This window comes from Mauremys mutica, chromosome 20, assembly GCF_020497125.1.
Source record: "Mauremys mutica isolate MM-2020 ecotype Southern chromosome 20, ASM2049712v1, whole genome shotgun sequence".
NCBI lineage: Eukaryota > Metazoa > Chordata > Testudines > Geoemydidae > Mauremys > Mauremys mutica.
The window spans coordinates 23,748,885-23,773,260 of NC_059091.1; the positions used below are offsets into that span (position 1 = coordinate 23,748,885).

Here is a 24,376-nt window from a genome sequence, read left to right on the forward strand (position 1 = left end):
CCGGACAACGCGGACTGACGGGGCGGGGCGCGGGGACGAATTCTGATTGGTGCGCTTGCCCTGAAGGGGCGGGACGCCTATGATTGACAGTCCATCTGACGAATGAGAATCGCGGAGAGATCTTAAATCCCGGCGGGCTCCGGGGCTGGCCAATGGAAAAGCAGCGTGGGCGGGCCCGGGCGCAGGAGGCGGTGGCGGGCCGGGCCGTTCCGGAAGCTGAGGGGGCCGGGGGGAAAATGGCGCCCAGCTCGAAATCGGAGCGGGGCAGCCCGGGGGGGAAGCGGGGCCCGGCTGGAGCGGGGGGCGGATCCTCCTCCGGGGGGGTGCGGGGCCGCCGGGAGCACGTGGTGCGGCAGCTCGACCGGGTCAAGGTGAGGCGGGGCGGGGGGGGCTCTGTGGGGGGCATTGGGGGCGGGCCGCTCACTGGCGGGGGGGCTCTGTGGGGAGGGATGTGGGGGCGGGGCACTCACTGGCGGGGGGGCTCTGTGGGGAGGGATGTGGGGGCGGGGCGGAGGGGTCTGGGGGGCATTGGGGGCGGGCCGCTCACTGGCGGGGCACTGTGGGGAGAGATGTGTGGGCGGGGGCGGGGGGTTTGTGGGGGCATTTGGGGCGGGGCACTCACTGCCGGGGGGGCTCTGTGGGGAGGGATGTGGGGGGCGGGGCGGGCGGCTCCGTGGGGGGCATTGGGGGCGGGGCACTCACTGCCGGGGGGCTCTGTGGGGGGCATTGGGGGCGGGGCGGGGGGCTCTGTGGGGGGCATTGGGGGCAGGGCACTCACTGCTGGGGGGGCTCTGTGGGGAGGGATGTGGGGGCGGAGGGGTCTGGGGGGCAGTGGGGGTGGGGTGGCTCTGTGGGGAGGGATGTGGGGGCGGGGCGGAGGGGTCTGGGGGGCATTGGGGGTGGGGTGGCTCATTGGCAGGGGGCTCTGTGGGACGGGACCGAGGGGGGGCAGGGCGGGGGCAGAGGGATTAATTGAGGACTGGGGTGCGGTCCTGTGAGGGAAGGTTGTGGGGGGGCTCATTGATGGGGAGCCCTGAAAGGGACGAGGGGGGAGGAGAGGCTCCTGTGAGGGAGTTCGGGTGGAGGGGGGGAGCTCACTGAGAGGGGGCTGCTTTGCAGGGGAGGGGGGGCTTCCCACAGGGAGCTCATTGAGGGGAGGGGGACGGGGGCTCTGTGAGGGGCAGTGGCACAGGGAAGGGGGGTCTGACTGATTGGGACTGGGGTGTGATTGTGGGAGGGGGAGGGGTCTCGGGGGGGCAGTAAGAGGCTCTGAAAGAAGAGAGGGCAGTTTCTACAGAAGTGGGTGAAATGATTTGAGCAGAGAGCTGGGGATAGAACCCCGGAGTCCTGGCTCCCGACATCTCTCCCCACCCCCAGTGCATTAGACCCCACTCACCTAGGAGTCTTGGCACTTAGTTTTCTGTGTCAGCCTCTGTTCTGCTGCCCTGACCCTGCAGCGAGGTTGCTCCGTGCAGCCATTGCCCCAAAAGTCCCAGCCCTGGGGGCTGTGATGGTGACTTGTCAGGAGAGCCCAAGGGCAGCAACTAACACGGTGACCATTACCAGAAATAAACACCCCGACTGCGATATCTGCTCACATAGCCCTTGTCTAGCTCAGCTCCTTCCTCACACTGGGGTCGCAAGCAGAAGGCATCTACGGGTAGAAATTCAGGACACGTTTTGGGATGTCTTGAGCCCGCTTCTTGTTGGATGTACCCCCGAGCCTCTGACACTTCCCTTCTTTCCAGATCAGCGGGCAGCTTTCTCCACGCCTCTTCCGCAAGCTGCCCCCAAGGGTGTGCGTTTCCCTGAAGAATATTGTTGACGAAGATTTCTTGTGTGCAGGGTAAGATGTGGCATTTCTCGTTGGCAGGTTGGCAGGGCCATCCATCATTCTCAGCTTGACTTCCATGGGGGAGAGGTGGGGGGCAGACAAACTCATGGGGAGTTTCCATGCCCAGCAAGTTTGGTGAGATGGGGATGTGAATGCATGTGAGTGCTCTGGGCTGAGCTATGGTCCTGTGCTTATCTTCCAGACACATCTTCCTCGGCTTCTCCAAGTGTGGGAGGTACGTCTTGTCATATACCAGCAACAGCGGCGACGACGACTTCTCCTTCTACATCTACCACCTCTATTGGTGGGAATTCAACGTGCACAGCAAGCTGAAGCTGGTACGTATGATGCCCCCAGTCTGGCCCTGGGGGAGGGATGGCTCCTGAAGCAACTGAGCGTGGGAATGAAGACCCACTTCCTGCAGATATTCCCCCTTTGGGCTGTGATCCAGAGGGATCTAATGTTAAACAGGGTTAGGTGTGGCCAGTGCTTGGAAGGGAGACTTCACGGGAAAACCCAGAAGGGGGAATGGGGATTCAGTAGGGGACTCTCTTTCCTTTGAGTCATTGCCCCTGTATGAGACTAGAGGGTGCTGTGCTGACCACTGTTGCCCAGTCCGGTTGTAGGAGGTACTACGGTGCAAGAGGCATCACCTTTTAAACAAGGCATAAAACTGACATCTCGATCGGGTGCATTTTGCTAGAGTTGAGGAGCTGCTGTCCTCAGATCCCTAATCAGCTCATCACATTTTGCCTCCCTAAATGTCCCCCACGGTTTCAGTTCTTCCTGTGCTAAATGCTAGTGCAGTGTTGCTGTGCACTGTCAAACTACTGTCGTGCTTCACCCCAGAGGCAGCTGTATGCAGTGATTCTTGTATGGAATCAGTTTGTAACGATGAAGCATTTTGAGACCCTTCTGAGTGAAAGGGGCATCCAAAATGTAAAGTCACCTATCTTCTCTGTGCCAAACCAAACATCTTTCAGAGACACCCTTAGCCGAGATCAGGCAATGTCTACACTACGAAATTAGGTTGATTTTATAGAAGTCGATCTTTAGAAAACGGTTTTATACAGTCAGTTGTGTAGGTTGACAGAACCGTGTTGGTTGTATAGACACATTGCTTATAAAATTGACCTAATGCAGCTAAATTCGACCTAACTTCATAGTGTAGACCAGGGCTAAGCCTCTTAAAAGACCTTCCCAAGTAACTTAGGCCCTATGAAAAGTGACAGAGTCCTGTGGCACCTTATGGACTAACAGAAGTATTGGAGCATAAGCTTTTGTGGGCGAATACCCACTTCGTCAGGCCCTACAGTTGTCTGGTGGCGGTTCTGATTCCAGATCCCACTGCTTGGTCATCTGTTTTCTCACATCAGGTTTCAATCTGATTTGCTCTGTTGTGCCCATAGGTGCGACAGGTTCGCTTGTTTCAAGATGAAGAAATCTACAGTGACCTTTACCTGACTGTGTGCGAATGGCCCAGTGACTCCTCCAAGGTCATCGTCTTTGGCTTCAAGTGAGTTCCATTGAATGAGTCTTGTCTTGAGGGATGAGGGAGTGAATTGGCCAGAATTTGAGTTCCCTCCTGCACTCCCAACTTCACATCCTCCCATAAAAGGTTAAAGACTGAGGGACCCATAGCAAATTCTTCATTGCTGCTGCCAGCCTCCTCCCTGAGGTTTCTGGGTGATACACTCCTGCCTCTTTAAAATAGTTATAAATACTTCACTTAACACACAAGTATAGGACTGACAGCCTTGGAAACTGACGTCTTCGTCCTATCCACAGATTGGGTGCAGCCAGGTCAGCGCAGGCCAAGCCTTCGCTTCAGCCTCCCCCTGCATGCGGGCACACGCTGTCAGCTCACCCCAGCCCTAGGAGATGGCGTGTCTGAGGCTGTCAGGAGTGGGGAAGCGGTGCTTTGGGATATTGAGGGAGAGCTATGGCTCAGTTACACTCCCACCTCCTGCTGAGCTGAATCTAAGGTTGGAAGAGCCAAATGCCCTGACCTGGCAAATGAGAGAGGCTGGTGGGTGCATCTACTGTGGCTGGTTAGCAGAATACAAACTCCTGTCGAAAGAGGCTGCAGTAGTGTTCCAGATAAGGCCCCTTATCAGTTGAAATCGTTTGACTTCTCTTGTTTCTTTGTTCACGTTTTGAAGAAAAAATCTGTTTTGTTCTCCATCTGTTTTTAATTACTATAAATACTTAGTTTTGGCAAAGACGTGTGTGTTTTTGCTTTTTCCTCTGCATTGTATTAGTTTGTGATACGATAGTGCCTCAAACCCCTAGTCATGGGCCAGGACCTCATTGTGCTGGGCGCTGCACAAACTGAACCAAAAGACTGTCCCTGCCCCAGAAAGCTTGCAATCAAAGTCAATGGTGACATTTTAATCACCCAAGCAGTAACTGGGAGTGGGGCTGGGAGCTCTCAGTGTAATGTCACTGCACGTGAAACATGTTCGTAAAGATCCGAGAGCAGTTCAGTCCTGCCTCTTAGCCCCGAGGCTCTTATTTTTCTTTTACAACAGTTTAATTTAGTAGCGGCTCCAGTTTTGATTAAACCCTTTGAGGAGAGAATCTCATTGCCCCCTCTCCCATTTAACGACTGGCTAAAAGGCCTGATTTGCAAGCTAGGACAGAGACCATGGATGGAAGATGTGGGTTCAAAAGAGGGAGATGAGGGTTTGAATCCCTGAACTTCTCTGAAAGTGACCAAAGGTGTCTCCTGTCTCCCTGGCAGCACACGCTCTGCAAACGGCCTGCTGATGAACATGATGATGATGAGTGATGAAAACCATCGGGATATTTACATCAGCACGGTGGCCATGCCCCCACTCATGTACTGTCCCAGCTGCAGGGATATGGCCCTCGCACATCCAGGTGAGCCAGGGGGACGGTTCCCTAGCTGTAGAGAATATGCTCACCGGGAAAGCTGATGTGCATCTTCCTAACGGGGGTCGGATGAGGCAAGCCGTGACGCTCGGCAGTTTGGTGAAGGTGGGGTGATAGACTTGGTGACAGGACAGAGTGAGGTTTCCTGATTCGTTTAGTGGACAGTTGGGACTCCTGGGTCCTCTTGCCAGCTCTTCCACTGACTTGCTGCATGATCTTTGGACAAGCTTTCATCCTCCGTGCCTCAGTTTCCTCATAGGTCCGCACAATGAGGGTAATGTAATCGGACTCCCGGTGGGATTCGTTTAGTGTTCTTACCCTGCCAGGTGCTAGGCGCGTTCAGTGTGGGTGACTCTGGGACTGACTGCTTGTCTGACCCCCAGCTGTTCTCGTCTTTTGGGCAGGGATGGTCTCACTTGTCCCTCTCCTTGTGTGTTCTCAGGGGACCCAAACGCCCACTGCCTGCAGCACGGCTTCATGCTGCACACAAAGTACCAGGTGGTCTATCCTTTCCCCACATTCCAGCCAGCCTTCCAGCTCAAGAAGGACCAGGTGGTGCTGCTGAACACCAGCTACTCTCTCGTAGCATGTGCTGTTTCCGTACACACCGCAGGTAAGACCCGCGCCTCTCTGGGGCAGCTGGAACTAGAGGGCGCTAACGTGCGTGGATTTCTTCCTGGGAAGACGCCGTGTTGGGAATTCCGGGCCTCGCTGGGTGTTTCAGCAAGGTCAGCGGCGAGGCTTTGGATGTGTGAGAATGGCTGCTCAGTTTAGTCCGTCTAGCCAGGGTATCTTCTCTCCCTCATCTTGGATTTGAAGGGACCATTAGCTCATCGAGTCTGAGCTCCTGTATAACACAGGCCAGAGAACTTCATTGCCATCCTTCTCTTGCAACCGGCTTGAGCATCGCAGCTACTAAGTGTGGTGCTTTCAGCAACCCCCAGGCCTGTGGCTTGGCCAGGGGTTGGAAACTCCCTGGCTTCAGAAGGAGTGCAGTGCTGTGAAAGCGCTGCTCAGAGGGAGGGACCAGGGGTCAGTGGGAGGTCGGGTATCTTGCAAGTCACTGGGCCTAGAGATGAGTAAGTGGGGCACGGGAGAGCTGGCAGGCCCAGCTTCCCAGGCTAAGGTAGGGCCTCAGGTGGGTTCAAGATACATCAGACCTCAGGTTCTCATTCCCCCACTGCTGAACCACCTAAGAACAAGGCAACCCCCTCGGCCTTGTTGGGGTTTGGATTTCCAGCTTGGTCTCAAGCACTAACCTCGAGGGAGGGAAGGGGGGTCTTATGGCTGCTTTCTATTGCGGTAGGGCCTGGTGGGCTGTTGCGCCAGGTGCTGCGCCATCCGATGTCCCTGCCCCAAAGAGCTTGCAATGTAAGAAAACCAGCAGAGGAAGTGTGGGGGCGGGGGGCGGGACTGAGCCTCTGTTTATACGTAGTAGACCAGGGGTTTCAAACACGCAGCCCGCAAAGTTATTTGCTGCGGCCTGCCAAGCTCCCCGCATGTGCTGCGCTTCCCCGCCACACACACCCCAGAGTTACTTCCTGCAGCTGCCTAGCTCCCCTCCTCTGCCACCCCCCTCCCCCCCAGCGTGCCACGTCCCCACTCCTCCGCCTACCTCCAGGTGCTTCTTGCCGCCAAACAGCTGTTTGGCAGTGCTTAGCGCTTTCCAGGAGGGAGATGGAGAAGAGGCGGGGCAGGGGTGGGGACGTTGGGGAAGGGGTTGGAATAGGGGCGGGGCAGGGGCGGAGCCTCATTGAAGGGATGGGGTGGGGGCAGCCCTCGGGCCAATGTACTAGTCCTCATGTGGCCCTCATGGTCCTTTGAGTTTGATATCCTGTAGTAGACAGTGTGGTCTGGTGGCTAGGGTATTGGACTGGGACCCAGGAGACCCGGGTTCTACTCCTGGTTCTACCACTGACCTGCTGGTTGACCTTGGGCAAGTCACTTCCTCGTCCCCTGCCTTAATTTTCCCATCTGTAAAATGGGAAGGATGATACCAACTTCCTTTGTAAGGAACGTACATCTGAGAAATATGTACCTACTAGCATTCGCCCCATTGTAGTGACTGAAAATAATACGTACCCCTAGTGCAGGACAGGAAATTGACATATTTAGAAAGCTTGGGTTGACCTCAAAAGAGAGTTGGTTTTCCCCCGATTCTGTATATCGGTGGTTTTCAACCTGTGGTCCACAGACAGCCTAAGATTTCCAAAGGGGTCCGCACCTCCATTTGAAACTTCTTAGTGGTCCACAAATGAAAAAGGTTGAAAACCACTGCTGTGTATAATCCAACTCATTCAAATTTGAGGAGAGCTCATCGACACAGCATATTTTAATTTATTTAAGTAATTTGAGTAGATTATAGTGAGATTAGGTTTTAACATGGGTGATTCTCATTTCAAATTTAATCTTAGGTGTATTTTTAAAAAGAAAATGTATTTAATTTAAATAAGCTGTTTTCAGTAAATGCAATTTTTAAAAAGAATCACTTTTTATCACCGATTAGAAGGATTGAGAAGTGCTTTGAGATCTGCTGATGAAAAGTTAGAGCTAGTGATTATCCACTCTGTCTACCCTCTGGGATTGCGAGGGTTAATATGTAAAGTGCTTTGAGATCCTTGATTGCAAGCTGCTGTAGCAATGCACAGGTATGTTGTCCAGATCTCGCAGCCTGGCACAATGGGAGCATGTGCTGTTCCTGGGAGCCTTATGGGGCCCTCACGGCTTGGCTCAGGGTGGGTGTCCCATACCTAAGGGCAGCGTGGAAGGACATGCTGAGATGTGGAATCTCCAGCATTGGAGGTTTTTAAGAGCCGGTTAGACAAACCCCTGTCAGGGATGGTCTAATACAGGGATAGGCAACCTATGGCACACATGCCGAAGGCGGCACGCGAGCTGATTTTCAGTGGCACTCACACTGCCTGGGTCCTGGCCACCAGTCCGAGGGGCTCTGCGTTTTAATTTAATTTTAAATGAAGCTTCTTAAACATTTTAAAAACCTTATTTACTTTACATTCAACACGAGTTTAGTTCTATATTATAAGCTTATAGAAAGACCACCTAAAACATTACAATGTATGACTGGTACGTGAAACCTTCAATTGGAGTGAATCAATGAAGACTCGGCACAGCACTTCTGAAAGGCTGCCAACCCCTGGTCTAATACTCAGTCCTGCCATGAGTGCAGGGGACTGGACTAGATTCCTCTCGAGGTCCCTTCCAGCTCTAGGAGTCTGTTTGGGTGAGAGAAGTTGACAGTGGAGCAGAGATTTGGTGGGTGAGGTGGGAGGCATGTAAGGCACGTAGGGGAAGGGTCTCAAAGGGGAGAATGTGATGCAGGGACATTAAGTCTCTTTCTCACTCACCTACGGGCGGTTGGAAGCACGTGACGTGCTGGTTTCCCAGCGTTTTAGACATTGGAAGAGGTAAACTTGACCCATGTTAGCGAGTACTGGAAAGCCGTCCTGGCCTCCTCCAGGAGAGCAGCCCGATGTGTGTAATGTCTCATTTTACAGAGAAACTTGCTGGGAAATGGCCAAGGGGTGAAACCCACACCCCACGGGCAGGGCGGGGGGGTTTGTGGGGGGTATATTAGAGATTGAGTTGTGTTATTCTAGGGAAATCCTGGTGTATCGACAAGCGTATTGGAGAGTCCAGAGCAGGAGGCTGGGAGTTGAGACTCCTGGGTTCTGTTCCCAGCTGTGCTCCTGCCTCCGCCACTGGCTCACTGTGTGACCTGGGGCGAGTCACTCCACATTTGTGTGCACGTTTCTGCGGCCGGGACCTGCCTCCTTTGTGCAGGAGCTTTGGAGGCTCAGTTCTTTAATGTCCGCAAAGCACCGTCAGATCCCAGAGAGCCGGCCTCAGGGAGCGGGCAGCTGTTTTGCGAACTAAGGCTTTGCGTGTTCATTTCTCCTTAAAACCAATGGGAAGTGGGCAGCCGACCCCCTTCGATGGCTCTCCGAATCTCAGCCAAACTCTGAAATGATGTGCCTAGGGCTTGGGAGCCCTGAGTTCAGACTCCGTGTGTGACCTCTTGCCTTGGTCCCCCCTGCCCTGCCTCCCCGGGGGTTAGCAGGGGAAATCCATTAAAGCTTGCGAAGCACTGTCAGATGCACTGATGGGAAAGCGTTGCCAGGAGCCGGGTGGTACTGCTGACCCGGGGTCCTGACTGTCTAAACGGAGGCAGAGTTCGAATACTCTTCATCCGAGTATCTGCCAGCGTCTGACAGAAGAGGGCACGTGTTACAGGTGAGTGCAGGGACCTGAGGCGCAGAGAGGCTGAGTCACAGCACGGCAGTGGCAGAGCCCGGGGGGGAATGGTTTGTATGCCGTGCCCATCACTCTGGTTTTCGGACACTCGGTGCTTTATCCACTAGACCTTGCTGCTCCCACTTAGCCAGTGGAAGATGCTGAGGGATGTCTCCATGGAAACTGTTCTCTGTGTAGCCATGGCCTCTTTAACCCCTTCCTCACCTCTCTCTGGTTTAGAGGACAGCAACTTCTGCCAAATCCTCTACGACAGACGGAACCAGCCCCAGTCGCCCCACGCCGGGGCTTGTGATGCTGCAGGTGCCACGCGGTGCCCAGCGGGTGCGGAGGAGCGGATGGAAAGAGATGGCTGCCCTTGCCGAATGGCTGCCGCGCCATCGTCCGCCTGCAGCACTTCCCAGGACCCAGAAAGCCCCGTCAGACCCATGGAGCTGTCGCCAGCCGTGGCCAAGGCGAAAGAGTTTGTGGCCGATATCTTCCGGCGGGCCAAGGAGGCTAAAGGCCCAGCCGCAGCGGAAGAGGAGGAGGTGGGTGGCAGCCGGTTTGAGTGCCGGCCTGCCCAGGAAGCCGGCCCACACAGATCCCTGTCCCAGGGCCCCCCTGCTGATGCAGCGTGGGAGGCAAGGCCGTGCTCGGGGCCCTCCGGGAGTTACTGCTGCCTGCATCATGGCCTCTCGTCTCCCAGGGGAGACCGAACTCCAGAAGGGGATCAGCCCCCAAAAGATTCTCCCCTTGCCGGAGCGGAGCTGGAGAGCCAGCCGGCCGAGCCCGGCTACGTCAACTACACCAAGCTGCGCTATGGCCTGGAGCCCAGCGACCTGGCGGAGCCGGAGGACGGTAAGCAGGCTTAGGGAGGCCAATCCGCTTCTCGGTGCAGAGACCGACTCGCCCAGGGGCTGGGATTGCGCGTAGGGCTGAGCCGACTGGGAACTCAAGGGGTTTTCGGCTGGAGCCCGGGTCCTTTCACCCCTCAGTCTGCTCGTAATTGGACTTGCGTGCATTGTAACTGAGAGTGTCCGGCCCGCGCGGTGAGTTTGGGTCTCCCTCTGGTTCCCAGCAGTCAGGCCTCCATGCTGCTAACCCCCACCCCACCCCAATCCCTTCACCCCCCAGTGCTACGAGGCCATTTTGCTGGAAGCCTCAGTGGAGCGGCTGAGGACTGAATAGGCTACAGAGATTCAACTGCCCCTTGCCCCTGTATGGGGTCCCTGCAGGGCACAGCTGTGCCCGCTCTGCATTCATGGGACTTCTCTTCTCCACCATCCCTCCGGTGCTGTGGGCTTGAGACACCCCCCTCGCTAGTTCCTGGTTCTGTAATGCTCAGAAGGGGCCCCTGGCCAGTGGGGCCCTGTCCCCTCCCTTGGGGAGATCTCTCCATAGCAGCCTCGGGGCACGTCTCAGGCTCTGACGCCTGGGCTGGGGGAGCCGGAGCTCCAGCTTGAGCCACGTTTGGAAGCTCCCTGCCAGCTGCAGTGTAGGTGTGCCCTGAGCAGCCAGTCTCTGCACAGTGCCGAAAGGTCCCCCCCGCCCCCCAGCTCCTTGGTACAGCACACGCCTGGCCCCAGGCTGCCAGAGCAGTTCTGGTCCTGTCCCTCCCGCACCAGCTGGCACAGATGTGCTCTGGCACTTGGTCTCTTCCCTGGCGCAGCGAGCAGGAGGCTGGTTAATGAGGCTCTGAAAGACCAGAGTTCCACCCTGGTCTCCGCAGCACATCGACCAGCTGAATTGCCAGAATCTTCCCTGACTTGCCTAAATGGTCCTGTCCCAGCGAATGGTGACTGAAGGACGGACGCCTTCGTTAATTGCCCTTGTGCCTCTTGGGAAGGTGCCAGTTCACTGCGGCGGGTCCAGCTTTTTGTAATTAGGTTCTTTCACTGCCCCATCTCCGCTCCCCCCCCACCATTGGCCCAGCCTGGTGCCTCTGATTGCATTGCCCAGGTGTAACTGGAGGCAGGTTTTATTTGTGCCATGGTAGAACCTAGGAGCCCCAGGCCTGGGCCAGAACCCCACAACAAAAAGCCAGGCCCCAGAGCCTACTTGCAATACAGGAGTCGTAGCATCTGGCTCGTTCCCCCGGAGCTGGGTTGACTCTAGGGCTGATGGGAGCAAGAGCTCTGGTCACCAAAGCTGGCCCGGAAATGCACGTGGAGCGGGTCTGAGCAGGAAGAGCCTCTCTCTGGACTATATCGCACTAGAGCAGGGGGCTGAGGCCAGTGGTTTGTTCCTGCTGCCGTAGCAGCCATCTCACTTCCCAAGCCTCTTCCACGGGAGGCGACTTTGCAGATCCCTTTTCTGGTTCCTTGGGATTGCAAGCCCAGGCCCTTCGCCAGCCACGTGGCCTCTGCCTCACGCCGCCTTCCCTTTCAGAATACGAGGATGACAAGATCTCGCTGCCGTTTGTCGTAACTGACCTGAGAGGGCGAAACCTCAAGCCGCTGAAGGAGAGAGCCATATTCCAGGTCAGGCGTGGCCTCGGGCTCTGGCCCTGTCGTGGCGGGGTGGACTTTAAGGGACACTCTCAGCTTGAAATTAGTCAGTTTCAAATAATGAGCTGATGCTCCCGCAGCTGCCCCTGGATCGCCCGGCCGGTTTCGGGGGGTTGGCAGCCATGTTCTGTTACCGCTGAATGCATTTGATCTTGCCGCGTTGCTGGAAATGGAGGATTTGGCCACGTGATGCACGAGGCAAAGGGAAAAGTGTCTGACCTAGTGCTGTCAGCTTAGGTGTCAGGCGTAACAATGGTGGGTGAGAGACTTGCAGACAGAAGTGGGGGTCCTTTCTAAAGCTTTCATCAGCCTCTGCTGTTCCAGAGATGTAGTCTCCATGGAGACTACAAGTCCCAGCATGCAGTGCTTTGTCCGGAACCAAGTGCCGCATTTTAAGGTGTCAATTCCGAACCTGGCAGCTGTGAGTAACACCCTGAGGCGCAAACTGACCGCGCTGCCCCACCTCCAGGCAGCCTTCCCCAGAGAGGCAGCCGAACCTCGCTGAGTTCACCAACGCTTTCTACAGTCACAAGAATTCTGATTGTTCCCTTTCGGCATGGGCTGGAGGCAGATCCCTCCCTGGGAGAGGGGAGGTTCCCCAGGGATCTGCTGGGGGAGGGGAGTGTGAAGGAGAGGCAGTGTGCTCTAGTGCAGGGGTTCGCAACCATTTTCTTTCGGAGGCCTCCACGGCCCACCTGCTTTTCTGCATATCCAAGCCAGGGCCAGCGTTAGGGGGTAGCAAACAGGGCAGTTGCCTGGGGCCGATGCCACAGGGAGCCCCATGCAGCTAAGCTGCTCAGGCTTCGGCTTCAGCCCCAGGTTGGGGGGCTCAGGGCCTCGGGCTTCAGCTTTCTGCCCTGGGCCCCAGTGAGTCTGACGCTGGCCCTGCTCGACAGGCTCTCTGGACCCCTTGGTTGAGAACCACTGCTGTAGTGGGCAGAGCACTGGCCTGGGACTCAGGAGACCCAGCTTCCATTCTTGACTCTGCTGCTGGGTGACTGGGCGAGTCGTGTTCCCCGTCTGCAGCATGGGGGGGCTGTTCCCGATCACCCCTGTAAAATGATGAGCAGCACTCGGTGGGGGATTGCTCAGGAGCAGGTCTGTTCTGAGGAGGGCTGCTGAGTTCAGCACTGGGAGGCTTCGTGGCCGAGGTTTCTGTTCACCGTTGGTTGTAACAGATTCTGCCAGCCAGAGAGGTGCCCCCGTCCTGCCTGTCTCGGTGCTGATGGACTTGGTATGGGGCCTACTGGCTCCAGCTGCGATGGGGCTAGAGCACCAAGCGCTGAACAAACACCCCTTGGGAGCTCCTCCCTGACGCGCTTACAGCCCGGATAGAGGGCACAAGAGGTGACCCCCACCCGGTCACACAGGGAGTCTGGCCGGGCCGGGGATCACACCCAGCTCTCTGGAGTCCCAGCGACTCCCTGTAACCTGGCTGCCGGCCCTGAAGGAGGTAATGGGCTCGTGCATGGGGGCAGAGCTCCAGCCCGCAGTTAAACTTGGTTCACAGTTCTGGTGATGGGTGAGCTGAGTCGACTCCAGCGTGTGCCCTCGGAGCCGGGTTGGTCTTACATAGCTAGAAACTTGGAGCAGCCTGTGTCTGTGTGTGTCAGTGCAGAGCTGTGGGGTGAGAAAAGGGGCCCTTTCTGCGGAGTCCCATCGTGGGGTGGGATTGGACTGTGAGGAGTGAGTTCCCTGGCTCACACATAAAGCTTCTAACTAGCCAGGACCCGCTTAGCACAGCTGGGCTGAGGGTGGGAACTAAAGTGACCGGCCCTTAGGACTAGGGAGAAAACAGCTGCTGAGGCGTCTGGGTTCTCCGCTCCCATTGCAGGGCCAGTACCTGACTGTGGAGCAGCTGACTCTGGATTTTGAATACGTCATTAATGAGGTGATCCGGAACGACGCCTCCTGGTCCAGGCAGTTCTGCTCCTTCAGCGACTACGACATCGTCATCTTAGAGGTGAGTGCGCGGGAGCGTCCCTTCCCCCGCGGAGCCAGGCGAGCCACCGGCTGCGTGACCTGAGAGCCGCAGCACCCTGCCTGGGCTGGGAGTAACCCCAGTGGCTCTGCCGGCCGCTCCTCCAGCAGGGTCAACAAACTTCTCTGTTGGCTGCTACGTACTGGAGCAAGGAACTGGCAGAAGCCGTAGTGCTGCTGCTGAAATGAAACCGATTGCAGTAGCCCTCCTCTGTGACAGGGTGTGGCCAGTGGGCTCCAGGCCCTGGGCGCTCCGCATCGCATGCCTGGGAGCTGTATCCTTCTCGGGTCCTGTCTGTACGTGGCAGTTGGGGGGGCTCCTTGGGGAACCGGGTGGGGAGGGAGAGATGGTCTGGCCAGGAACCCAGAGAAGGAACAGGTGTCAGCCTCTGCATTTCCCCTGGCTGCTGCACTGGGCTGGGGGGGTCAGAGGGGAGTGATTGGCACCTTGCCTCTTTGGGGGGGGTGGAGATCTCACTTCCTGCTGCAGCACCTGGCAGCTGAGTGCTCTGGGGGTGGCTGTTGGAGCTCCTGACTAACCTAATCTGAGGGGGAGGGAGAGGAGGGGTCAGGCCCCTCCCTTTGGTGCTGCTGCTTCAGCTCTCGCCCCCGTTTCTACTGTCTTGACTCTGCAGTGCCTGTGGGCAGGTGTCTTTTGTGCACATCAGCTGCCCGGGCTGCGGCTGTGCTTGGTGTGCGGCTTAACAGAGAACCCTGGGCTCTGGAGGTACCATCCAGGGCTAAATACAACCAGGCCACCTTCCTTCCGCTCGGCCCAGCGGTGCTCTGCTGTGATCTCTGCCAGGCTCTGTAATCTCCCCGAGTCAACTGTCCAATCCCCTCCCTCTAGGTGTGTCCAGAAACCAACCAAGTGATAATCAATATCGGATTATTGCTCTTGGCTTTCCCGTCTCCTGATGAAGAGGGCCAGCTTAGGTGAGTTCAGCTGCTGCCGCACTCCCCCCCGCGACGTCTCTCCAGCCCCTCGGCGGCTGCTTTTAGGGGACCCAGTCCCCACAGAAGGGGCAGGAACTGGTGTGAAGGGAGGTCACGGGGAGCAGATGCCGGAGGAGTGTGTGTGGGGAGGGGGGGTGTCTGGGAGGAATTCCAGCAGCAACAGGGCGACCCCCTTGCCAGAACCCCTCCACCCAACCTCCGTCCCTAGGGGCTCCAGGGGTCCGGGTAACTGCCCAGATTGACCGTGGGGCTTGTGTGCCATGGGGTTTGGGGAGGAAATGGTTAATTTCTAGCCGACCCCTATTCTAACCTGCCCAGGCCGGTGTGTGTCCTGTGCCTCCCCTCCAGACCAAAGACCTATCACACCAGCTTGAAAGTGGCCTGGAATCTGAACACCGGCACCTTCGTCACCGTCAGCGTGGGAGACCTCACAGAAGTCAAGGGGCAGACCAGGTGCGTGGCCATGGCCAGTGCCTGCTGGGGTGAGCTGGGGAAAGACGCTCGCTCCAGAGAGCTGGGCTTGGGGCCGAGTCCCAGATCCTGGCGCCGTCAGACCTTTGCTGGTTAGACTCCAGCCCTTCGCTGAGCCTGGTGCCATCCCAGTTCAAACCTCCCTTTTCCGAACCAAAGTGGCCCTGCCTGCCAGCGTTCTCCACTGGGAACCCAGCTCCCTCCCTTCCACCTCCCCTGAGCTGGGGCGTCTGCGTCCGGAGGGCCCTGCCGCCGTTGGCCTCCGAGCCTGGGGCTGTGGGGCGTCCGGGGATCTGACCAGCCCCAGAACCGCCTGGCGCTTGCGTTTGACAGCACTAATACAAACCGCCCAGGGCGTTGCCTCTGGGAAATCCCAGGCGGGGGCCTCGCCCCAGGACGGGCCCCTGCTCTGCCCACTCACGGTGCTGTCCCGTCCGCAGCGGCAGCGTCTGGAGCTCCTACCGGAAGAGCTGCGTGGACATGGTGATGAAGTGGCTGGTGCCGGAGAGCAGCGGGCGATACGTCAACAGAATGACGAACGAGGCACTTCATAAAGGTACAGCCGGGCGCTGAGCCCTGGAGGAAGGGGCTGCCCAGCTTCCCCTCCGGGGTCTCCTAGCCAGGCCTGTGTGAGTGAGAGGGGCTGGGCAGGGTGACGCAGCACGGCTGGCTGCCTGCTTCAGATCCCCTTCCGCACACGGCTCCCCCAGTCCGCTCACCTGCTACGCTCCCAGCCTGCCTGGGAGGCCATGGAGCCCTGAACCCTTCGCTTGGCTCCAGGCCTGTGCTCTGCGCCCCCCCCAGCAGGAACGTGGTGCTGCGGCCGCCGGGGGCCTGGGCGAGCCGTGCGTTGTGCTGCTGGAGGCTGGATCTCGGGGAAGCTGCTCCCCGTTCCAGCCCAGGGGAGGCGAAGCGTGTCTGGGCTGTGCTGCCAAGGGCGGGGTCCCCTCCAGAGCCCAGCGGGGGGGCCTCTAAGCTCCCTGGCGTGTTGCGGGACAGTTACTTTCTGCTAGGCCGCGTCCTGCCCCAGACTCCATGTGTGGGGCGTCCCTCTCTGCCCTCTAATCTCGAGCTACCCCAGGAGGTACAGACGGGGGAGGCTAACTGCCCAGTCACAGCTCTTCCTGCGTGGCCCCCGGTTAAACTCCCCCCCCGTGCTCCACGATCCCTGTGTATGGGTGAAGGCCAGGAGGGGCCGCTGGGATCACGCAGCCGAGACCCTCGCCCCCGGGATTCCTGCAGCCGGCCCATGGCTAAGCCTGGGCAGATGGGTTAGACGCAGCAGCCAAACGCCCAGCAGTCCTGGTGCAGATGGTGTCCGACCAAACCCCTCCCAGCCTGGACCCAGCTGATCCCGTAGCCGGAGCTCTAATGGGAACGGGGGGAAGCCGGGGCAGCTGCCCACGCTGTTCTGGGGCTTGGTCCCCACCCTCTGGGTGCAGGACCCTGTCCCATCTCTCCTGCGCCCCGCGTCTCCTGACTCCGCAGCTGAGCACGGGCAGGCCAGCGGACGGGATTCCGCGCCTGGCTGGCAGCCGAGCCAGGCAGAGCCGTGCCGGGGGATGGGGGCGGGCATGGCAGGCATGCCATGCTGGGCTTGAATCGCGAACCCCCAGCAGGACCATCTGCACTGAGCGGGCCCCTGGCTTGAGCCCTTGCTGCACGGTGGCTTGTAGCCACGCTGACTCCTGGCCCAGGCCCTGCGCGGATCCTGCCCCCTTACTTTGTAGTGGAGAGACTTGGATCCTTCCCCCACCCCCAACGCAGCCCCGGGTGCGACCCCCCCCCGCCCTCATCCGCCCAGCCTTGGGAGTGGGGAAATGGCCACGGAGGAGCAGCTCCTTAAACCCACCTGCTCTTCCATCTCTAGGCTGCTCCTTGAAGGTGCTAGCAGACAACGAGCGCTACACCTGGATCGTCTTGTGACGCGGAGGCGAGCCCGGGTTGGTTCCTGCCGTACTGTACGTCGGATTTAACTACCTCCTCCTGGTTGAGTTTCGTTGGGTTTTCATTTCTCTTCATCCTTGTTTTAATTAGAGTAACTCGTGCTTTTTGCTGCAAGTGGCTGTAAGTAGGAGTATCCCTAGGGGAGGGGGATGCCTGTCGGCCCAGGGCCCAGCCCAGCGTCTCCTCTGGGGTTGGACCACGAGTCTCTTGCCTCTGCCAACGGCTACAGGCTGCTCTGCCTGCCGGCGGCGTTTCCTGTGGTGCCCGTGCTCAGTCGGGCTAGCGGGATGCTGTGGGAGGGGACCTGACCCCCGTCACCGTGAGCTGCGGTGACGTCGCAGTAACGTGCCCTGGCACTTGCTGCTCGGGCGGGGTCCTCCCTTTCTGGCGATGGGGCAGCCTCTTCCTCCGGCTCGGGACACCACTTTAACCGTCTCCCTGCTTATTGGAGATGGTGAATTCTTCGAATACTGCTCCGGCCGCGTGCTGCCGAAGCCGTCAGCAGCACGCCTGGCCCTGGGGAGAAGGACCCGCGCAGCCCCTCTCCGGGACCGTTCAGGTGGTGTTGAGGGGGTGAGGGAGCAGCATTCCAGCTTCCCCCGGGCATAGCGTGATCCTGTGGCCGAACAAATCCCCCGCCCTCCAGGGGGCCAGACTGCCTGGTTCTGTTCACTGTCTATTTAAGTGTCATTCAGTGTTTAAGGCACTTTTTCCAGTGGAGGAGGTTTTTCCTTTGTCCAGATAACACACCTCTCCCCCGCCCGCACACTTGGTGGATCATTCCACAGTCCCCAGCCCCACTGTTAATCATTTAGTTTCTCCTCAAATGGGCTTTGGTTTCCCTGTAATAAACGTTTTAATTTCCAAGACTTGGGCTTGCGTCGCTTTCTGCTGCGGGCGCGGGGGAGGGTGCCTGCATGGAGTGCATGTGCCGCGCAGCTCAGGGGTCACTTCCCAGCCCCACCGCAGCCTGGAGCGGAGCTGCCGGCCAGGTGTGCTGAGCACCACGTGACTGGGCTGTGCTCTCAGGGATTAGCGAGAAGCCTTCCCGGGCAAACGGCTCCCGCTGCCAATAACCAAGTGGCGCCGGAGGCAAAGAACACGGCTGAATTTATTTCTCTTAAGAAAGAACTACAAAAGGTAGAAAACAGCGTTTGCACTCTAGACTACACACGTCTACGTCATCCCATCACAGGCACTGCCCATCTCCTGGGCCGGACACCTACAAAAGCTCTTCACACTCCACGTGAAGGCTGCAGCGCAGCCCACAGCTGCTGCTGCTGCTGCACAGAAGATTGACACAAAATATATATTTTATACAATATGTAGATTTTTGCAATAAACATCTATCTCACAGGTTTAAACCACTGGAAAAAGTGAACAAATAAGGCCATGATGGTTGAAAAAACCCAAAAATATCAAGTAATTTATAGCTTCACCAATCTCACAATATTGAAGTGGTTTATAGTAAGGATTAGTCATTACATACAAAAGCACAGATTTCTTTTCCTCTTTAAAACTAGAATATCTAATGTTGAGTTACAAACCGGTAGAGTCGAGCTTGGTTTCTGGCGCGCGGAGAGTGGCCGAGCCTGACTGCTGGGCTCTTGGTTACTAGCGGAGAGGAGGGACGCCAGGGAGCGTTTTGCTGTGTTCTCTCAGAGCAGCACCGGGGGCTAAGCAAGATCCCAGACCCACCCCCTGATGGAGAGCATCGCTCATGGGTTGGGCAGAGGGTATTTTTATAAGGCAGCAACTCAAAAGAAAGGCAAGATCGTGTCTGACCATCCTGCTCGGGGGGGGGGGGGGGAGTGCAGGTAGGTTTTGGGGGGGGGCGAGGGGGGGTCATGCCACAAGTCTGAATGGCAACAGGACAGGACTTGAATGTTCCTAAACCAAAGCCGGGGGGGAGCTCAAGTGCAGAGGAGGGTCGTAGGGGGTGGGAGCAGCTACCCTCGTATTGTCCTAACGCCTCGGCTGGAAGCTAACAGTGAAACTACCTAGTTCTTGACGGTTTTGGTGGCCGCTGCCGCCTTCCCTGTGCTGGACCGGGGATGCCAGAGCTAGTGTGTGTTTCTCTAGCCCCGATACGTTCTCGCTGGCCCCGAGCTCTCAGGGGCTCCGAGCTCTGGCACGTGGCCGTCAGGGTCCCAGGTGGGCGTGAGAGCTCCGGGGTGACATCAGCCGTTTTCACAGTGGGAGGGTCGAGTCCCCTCTTGCAGGGTTTGCAATGGGAAACGGGGGCACTTTGCTAGCTGAGGGGGAAGCTGTCGAAGACACAGATAAGCAGCAACAAGGTGTTTGCCAAGCAAGGACCCTTTGCTGTGAGACGCGGTGGGGGCGGCCTGGAACCGTGCAACAATGGAAACTGGCTGGGAGCTGCATGAGGCTGGGCTGGTGGCCGGGGCAATGGGCAATGACTGCAGCTCTCCTGAGTCTCTCCACTAGGGGCGTGAATGGGCCTTGCCCTGGGCGCTACAGCCTGGGGCAGTTCTCAGCAAATCACCTGCTGGGGGTTCAACCTATGGGGGGGGGGTTTGGCACGTGGGCAGGGCCTTGCCTTGGAGCCATCGAGCACACTCAGCAGCTCCAGCAGGCAGGGAAGGGGCTGGGTCTGCTTGGCTCCCCGGGGCGGGTCCTTGGGAGGTGGCGACTCCTATGGAAGAGCCTGAGCAGCACCCAGCTGGAATTGCACTTGCACGAGGAGTGGGCTCCTGTTACATGGGCGAAAGGAGCCACCAGCCCCGCAGGGGAGCCCAGAGCCTGGCCCTGGGGCGGGGACGAGGGCACAGAACCGGCTGCAATGGGAGTCGGTGAAATACAAAGCCAGCTGCACTCCGCTAGCCAGGCCTGGCCTGTGCTCCGAGCGGTGCAGCCGGGGGCACTCTGGGCCGTGCAATCTCAGGAGGGTTGGACTCCTGGGAGCCGTGAGGGAGCAGGGTGAGAGCGGCCTGGGGTGGGGGTGTAGGGCAGCGTTCCCCAGAACACGGCCCCTCCCGCTGCCTGGCTGGTGGAAAGCGAGGGCCGGGTTGTATCCTCCCCAGCAGCCGAAGCCCCCTGCCCGCTGGAGAAACGCTGCCGATTGCTGGGGGGCTGCACCCTGCCCATGCCTCACTCCAGCCTAACCGGCTGAGACCGGATGCCCTGTCCGGATTCACTCACCCTTTGCCCTGCCGGCTGGGGCAGTGCTGGGGCGGGGGCTGGCGGGGGGGGCCCCAGCCGGCCACAGCTCTCCAGGACCCCAGGGTAGCAATGCCCTGGCCCCGAGGGAGCTTAGCGGAGCCACGGTGGGAATGAAGAAGGGGAGCAGCAGGAGCTCTGGGCTGCCGGGCTGAGCCCTGCCCACGGGGGCTGGGGCTGCGGGAATCCCCGGCAGAGAGCAGCTGAGCTCTCACCCCGCAGCAGGACTCCAGAGCAGGGAACGGGCTTTTATTCGGCCCCTCCAGCCGCCTGAGGTCAGAGGTCATCTGACCATCTTGGGGGGAGCTGTCAGGGGCTGAACATGATTGCCAGGAAGCCCCCAGTGTGGGGGTTCGGACATTCTAACCTGCCCCCCGGTCCCGCAATGCTGCTCAGAACCCTCCCTTCTTTACTGCACTGCTCCTACAGCCTGAGCGAAGATCAGTGCTCCAGCTGCCCCGGGGCTTGTCAGCACGGCGGGCTGCCCCTCGGCCTGCTAGCCCAGGGCTGTCCCAGCAGAAAGGGGACTAGGAAAGGCCGGGCCGGCTGCCTGACCGAAGAGCAGAGCGTCCTTCCGGGACGGTGCGCAAGGGGGTGCTGTGGAGGAGATGCTAAGAGGCCCCCGGTATGTCTCACTGGGGGCACTGGCCAAGCGTAGGGCGCTGCGATGCGCCAGCTAGGCAGCGCCAGCAGCAGGGGCAAGCGGGGCCCATAACCCAGCCTGCATACGGGGCAGAGCCGGGAGGCTGCGTGCCATATGGCTGAGTAGCCCCCTCCCTGGGGCCGGCCAGCACTCTGCCCTGCCTGGCACATGCAGGCCAGGAGCCTGGGGATCCCTGTGGGGAGGGCCAGGGGAGAAGGTCTCTGGGTCTCGTGGCCGCTGGAGCGCGAAGCAGAGACCCAGCCCCTTCGGGGGCTGATCTAAAGAGCCAGGACCGTGGGCAGAGGGCAGACAGGGCTGCACTGCAGCCGAAGCTGCCGTCCTGGAACGAACGCACGTAGCCAGAGGCTCTGGGAGCGAAGAACTGCCCGTGAAACAGCTCTGCTCTCTGGAGTCTCCTGTTCCCCCAGGGCCTGCCTGCCGGCTGGGACAACACCAGGAGCAGGAGCCCCAGACAGAGCCTGGATCTGCGACAGCCGTTAGCACGAGCAGGCAAAGCTCACTGGGTCGACTAGGGAGGGTTTAAGCAGAGCCGCTGGGAGAACAGCTTCTGTGTGAGGATGGGAATGTCGAGGGCTGAGCTCCCAACCCCGAGAGGGGAGAAAATACACGAGCGAGAGAAGAGATCCAAGACCAGGAATGAAATAGGCCGGGGGGGGCCGGAGATTCCTCACCCCCCTTCCTGGAACCAGCAGGACCAAGCGGCAGCGTGATGTGCGGGAGGGGAAGAACGAAGCCGCGAGGGATTGTGCAGGGAGGGGGGGACGTAACTTCCCAGGGGGCTGCGACAGACTCAGATCACTGCCAGGGCAGCTTTGCCACGGCTCCTGCTCTCGCCCACTAAGAGACGCCGCTGGTTTTCTGGCCGTGGCTTTGCCAGTTCCACGGGTTCTGTGCCGTAATCCCGCATTGCGGCTGAGAGGAGAAATATCCGCTCAGCCCCCGTCCGTCTCCCCCACCCCAGCCTGTTCTCTAAGGAGCCTCCTGGCCGGGGCTGCTCCGGCAGCTGAAGCGTATGGCACAACAAATGCATATTCCCTAAGGCACGTGGGTTCTGCCGCACGTCCCCTGCATGGCGAGCAGGAGCTGACCCGGAATTCCAGGTTTCAGCCCCGTGCAGGCCGGCCGGCCGGCAGGTGGGAGAGGGCAGCGCTGAGCCGTACAGGGAGCGAAGGGGCTGGGCCCCGGAGCCTTCCCCGGGGCGGCTGAGCGCGCTGATGACACAGAGCTGGCCCCTGTGCCCTTGCCAATGGGAGTCATTATAAATGACCTGTGAGGTGTGCCAGGGGCTAGCATGGCCAGCCCCCACAAGCCCCACTGGGGGCTGCCCTGCACGAGTCCCTTAGCCACTAAAAGCGAGGGGACGCGGCCCTTTGATTGTGCAGCTCTCTAAAGGACGCTACACCTGCTCTCGCGGAGCTGCAGCCCCGCCCACTGGCACTGGCTTGCCGTACCTTCCCTGGCGGGGGGAAGCTGGGAGCCAGACTGGCTGTGCAAGGAGCTTGCTGGACAGCCTGGGCCCGTGTGGACAGGGGGGCTGGTTCAATCGCTGCCTGGGTGAGTCCAAGTGAATCGTCCCGCTGGACCGCGGCTCTGACAGCTAGGAGGGGCTGGCAGGTGAGGGGTGGAGACAGGCACTTGCCTCCTGTTCAGAAGTCCCATGATGCTCTCTGCCACACCTGGGAAAGGGCAGAAGCTGCATCTCGGGAAAGTAAAAAGCAGCGAAGCTGGAGGCCAGCAGCCCTGTGCCCGGCTGGGGAGGGAGCTGCTCCCCCACACGGCAGGACAGCAGCCCTGCAGGAGCCACCCAGCCCGGGGCGTCGGAGCGGGGGCGAGGGGTGTAGTGGTGTGAAATGGCATCTTGCTTCGCCTCCCCCCTAACGGGGCCCTCTCCCTGCACAAGCCTTCCGCAGCCCACAGAGCACCCGCGCTGGGGAGGGGGGCGAGCCCGGGCTCAGCGGGGCCGGGGGCGGAAATGAAAGCGCTTTGCATACCACTCGGAGACAAGGAATAGCTCAGCTTTATCGCTAGGCAGCAGCCGGGAGCAACTGGACACAGGACTCGGCTCTGGCTGGGCGGTTCTGACTCCAGGCCCACGCAGGCGTCGCTCTGGCCTCTAGCTGGAAGGCAGAGCCTGCACAAAGATCCCCCTGGAGTCCGTCCGTGAGAGCTTGGAGGGGGGTTCCAGGGGCTCGGCTGTCAGGCTGGTGGAGTCATTGGAGTTGAGGGAAATCTCCTGCTGCATCTCGTCGTCGCTCTCCTCCTCTTCCTCCTCCTCCTCATCTGAGTCAAAGAGATCAGGGATGGGAGAGGGAGGGTGCTGAGTATCCGGGGGCTGCACTGTCTGTGCCCGAAACCCTGTATTTCTCTGGCCCCGCCCCCCTCCCGGTCCTGACCAATCAGGATGGTCCCTTCTTTAACTATTCCATTGTCCCATGGGTGCGGCCTGCACAGATTAGCTGATGGGGGGCTTGGGGCCCACGTCTCCCCTGAACCCCTTTGCGGCCCGACTGGAGGGGACTTGATATGGGGGAGCTGCTGGACCGAGCGAGCTGGACCCCCGGGAACTGTGGCGCTTGGCAAAGGCGATGGCCCCATTCGGAGAGACGTGGCAGGTGGGCAGTTACCTTTGTCTGCGTCCAGAGAATTCAAGGAGCTCGTCAGGTTGGCAAACTGGAAAGACAAACGAGGATGAGTGCTCAGAGCCCCAGCCCCGCAGCCCCCCCCCGTCTCCCCACCGCGGAGGCAGGACGATAGCAGGTGGGTTGGGGAGACCAGAATCCGCTCCCCCTCTTCCCCATCGCAATGGGCACCTCCACCTTCCCCTCTGGCAAGGGGGCGGCAGGACTTCAGAGAAACACATTTCCTGTATGGGATCGTCTAGTCCAGGGCACCAGCCCTCCCCCCTGCACTGGGTCGGCCCATCTCGGCGGGTAACCCCACCTCCCCCCTGCACTGGGTCGGCCCATCTCGGCAGGTAACCCCACCTCCCCCCTGCACTGGGTCGGCCCATCTCGGCAGGTAACCCCACCTCCCCCCTGCACTGGGTCGGCCCATCTCGGCAGGTAACCCCACCTCCCCCCTGCACTGGGTCGGCCCATCTCGGCAGGTAACCCCGCCTCCCCCCTGCACTGGGTCGGCCCATCTCAGCTGGTAACCCCGCCTCCCCGCCGCACTGGGTCGGCCCATCTCGGCAGGTAACCCCGCCTCCCCGCTGCACTGGGTCGGCCCATCTCGGCGGGTAACCCCGCCTCCCCGCTGCACTGGGTCAGCCCATCTCAGCTGGTAACCCCGCCTCCCCGCCGCACTGGGTCGGCCCATCTCGGCAGGTAACCCCGCCTCCCCGCTGCACTGGGTCGGCCCATCTCGGCGGGTAACCCCGCCTCCCCGCCGCACTGGGTCGGCCCATCTCGGCGAGTAACCCCGCCTCCCCGCCGCACTGGGTCGGCCCATCTCAGCTGGTAACCCCGCCTCCCCGCCGCACTGGGTCAGCCCATCTCGGCGGGTAACCCCGCCTCCCCGCCGCACTGGGTCGGCCCATCTCAGCTGGTAACCCCGCCTCCCCGCCGCACTGGGTCAGCCCATCTCGGCGGGTAACCCCACCTCCCCCCTGCACTGGGTCAGCCCATCTCGGCAGGTAACCCCACCTCCCCCCTGCACTGGGTCGGCCCATCTCGGCAGGTAACCCCGCCT

The 24,376-nt window shown here is 59.6% G+C and overlaps 2 protein-coding genes across 8 annotated transcripts in view; one reads left to right on the forward strand and one right to left on the reverse strand.

The window, feature by feature from the left end:
* Positions 1-236: 236 nt before the first annotated feature.
* DCAF15 (DDB1 and CUL4 associated factor 15) lies at positions 237-17,383 on the forward strand. 2 transcript variants are annotated; one of them, XM_044995688.1, is made up of 13 exons: positions 237-371; positions 1,749-1,846; positions 2,037-2,172; positions 3,244-3,350; positions 4,578-4,717; positions 5,172-5,342; positions 9,221-9,838; positions 11,369-11,460; positions 13,322-13,450; positions 14,318-14,403; positions 14,743-14,877; positions 15,336-15,451; positions 16,766-17,383. In XM_044995688.1, exons 1-13 carry the CDS (start codon positions 237-239, stop codon positions 16,819-16,821), a joined length of 2,019 nt encoding a protein of 672 aa, XP_044851623.1. In that variant the 3' UTR covers positions 16,822-17,383. The 2 variants fall into 2 exon arrangements, with proteins under 2 accessions (XP_044851623.1, XP_044851624.1); XM_044995689.1 differs by having other exon boundaries at positions 14,773-14,877.
* Positions 17,384-18,386: 1,003 nt separating this feature from the next.
* The window catches only part of RFX1 (regulatory factor X1), a 49,584-nt gene continuing 43,594 nt past the window's right edge, over positions 18,387-24,376 (reverse strand). For all 6 annotated transcript variants that reach the window (XM_044994632.1, XM_044994631.1, XM_044994635.1 and 3 more), the window contains 2 exons: positions 23,311-23,356; positions 18,387-22,966 (listed from right to left, as the gene is read on the reverse strand). In XM_044994632.1, the coding sequence (XP_044850567.1) occupies positions 22,800-22,966; positions 23,311-23,356 (213 nt within the window). In that variant the 3' untranslated portion in view covers positions 18,387-22,799. The remainder of the gene's footprint in view (positions 22,967-23,310; positions 23,357-24,376) is intronic.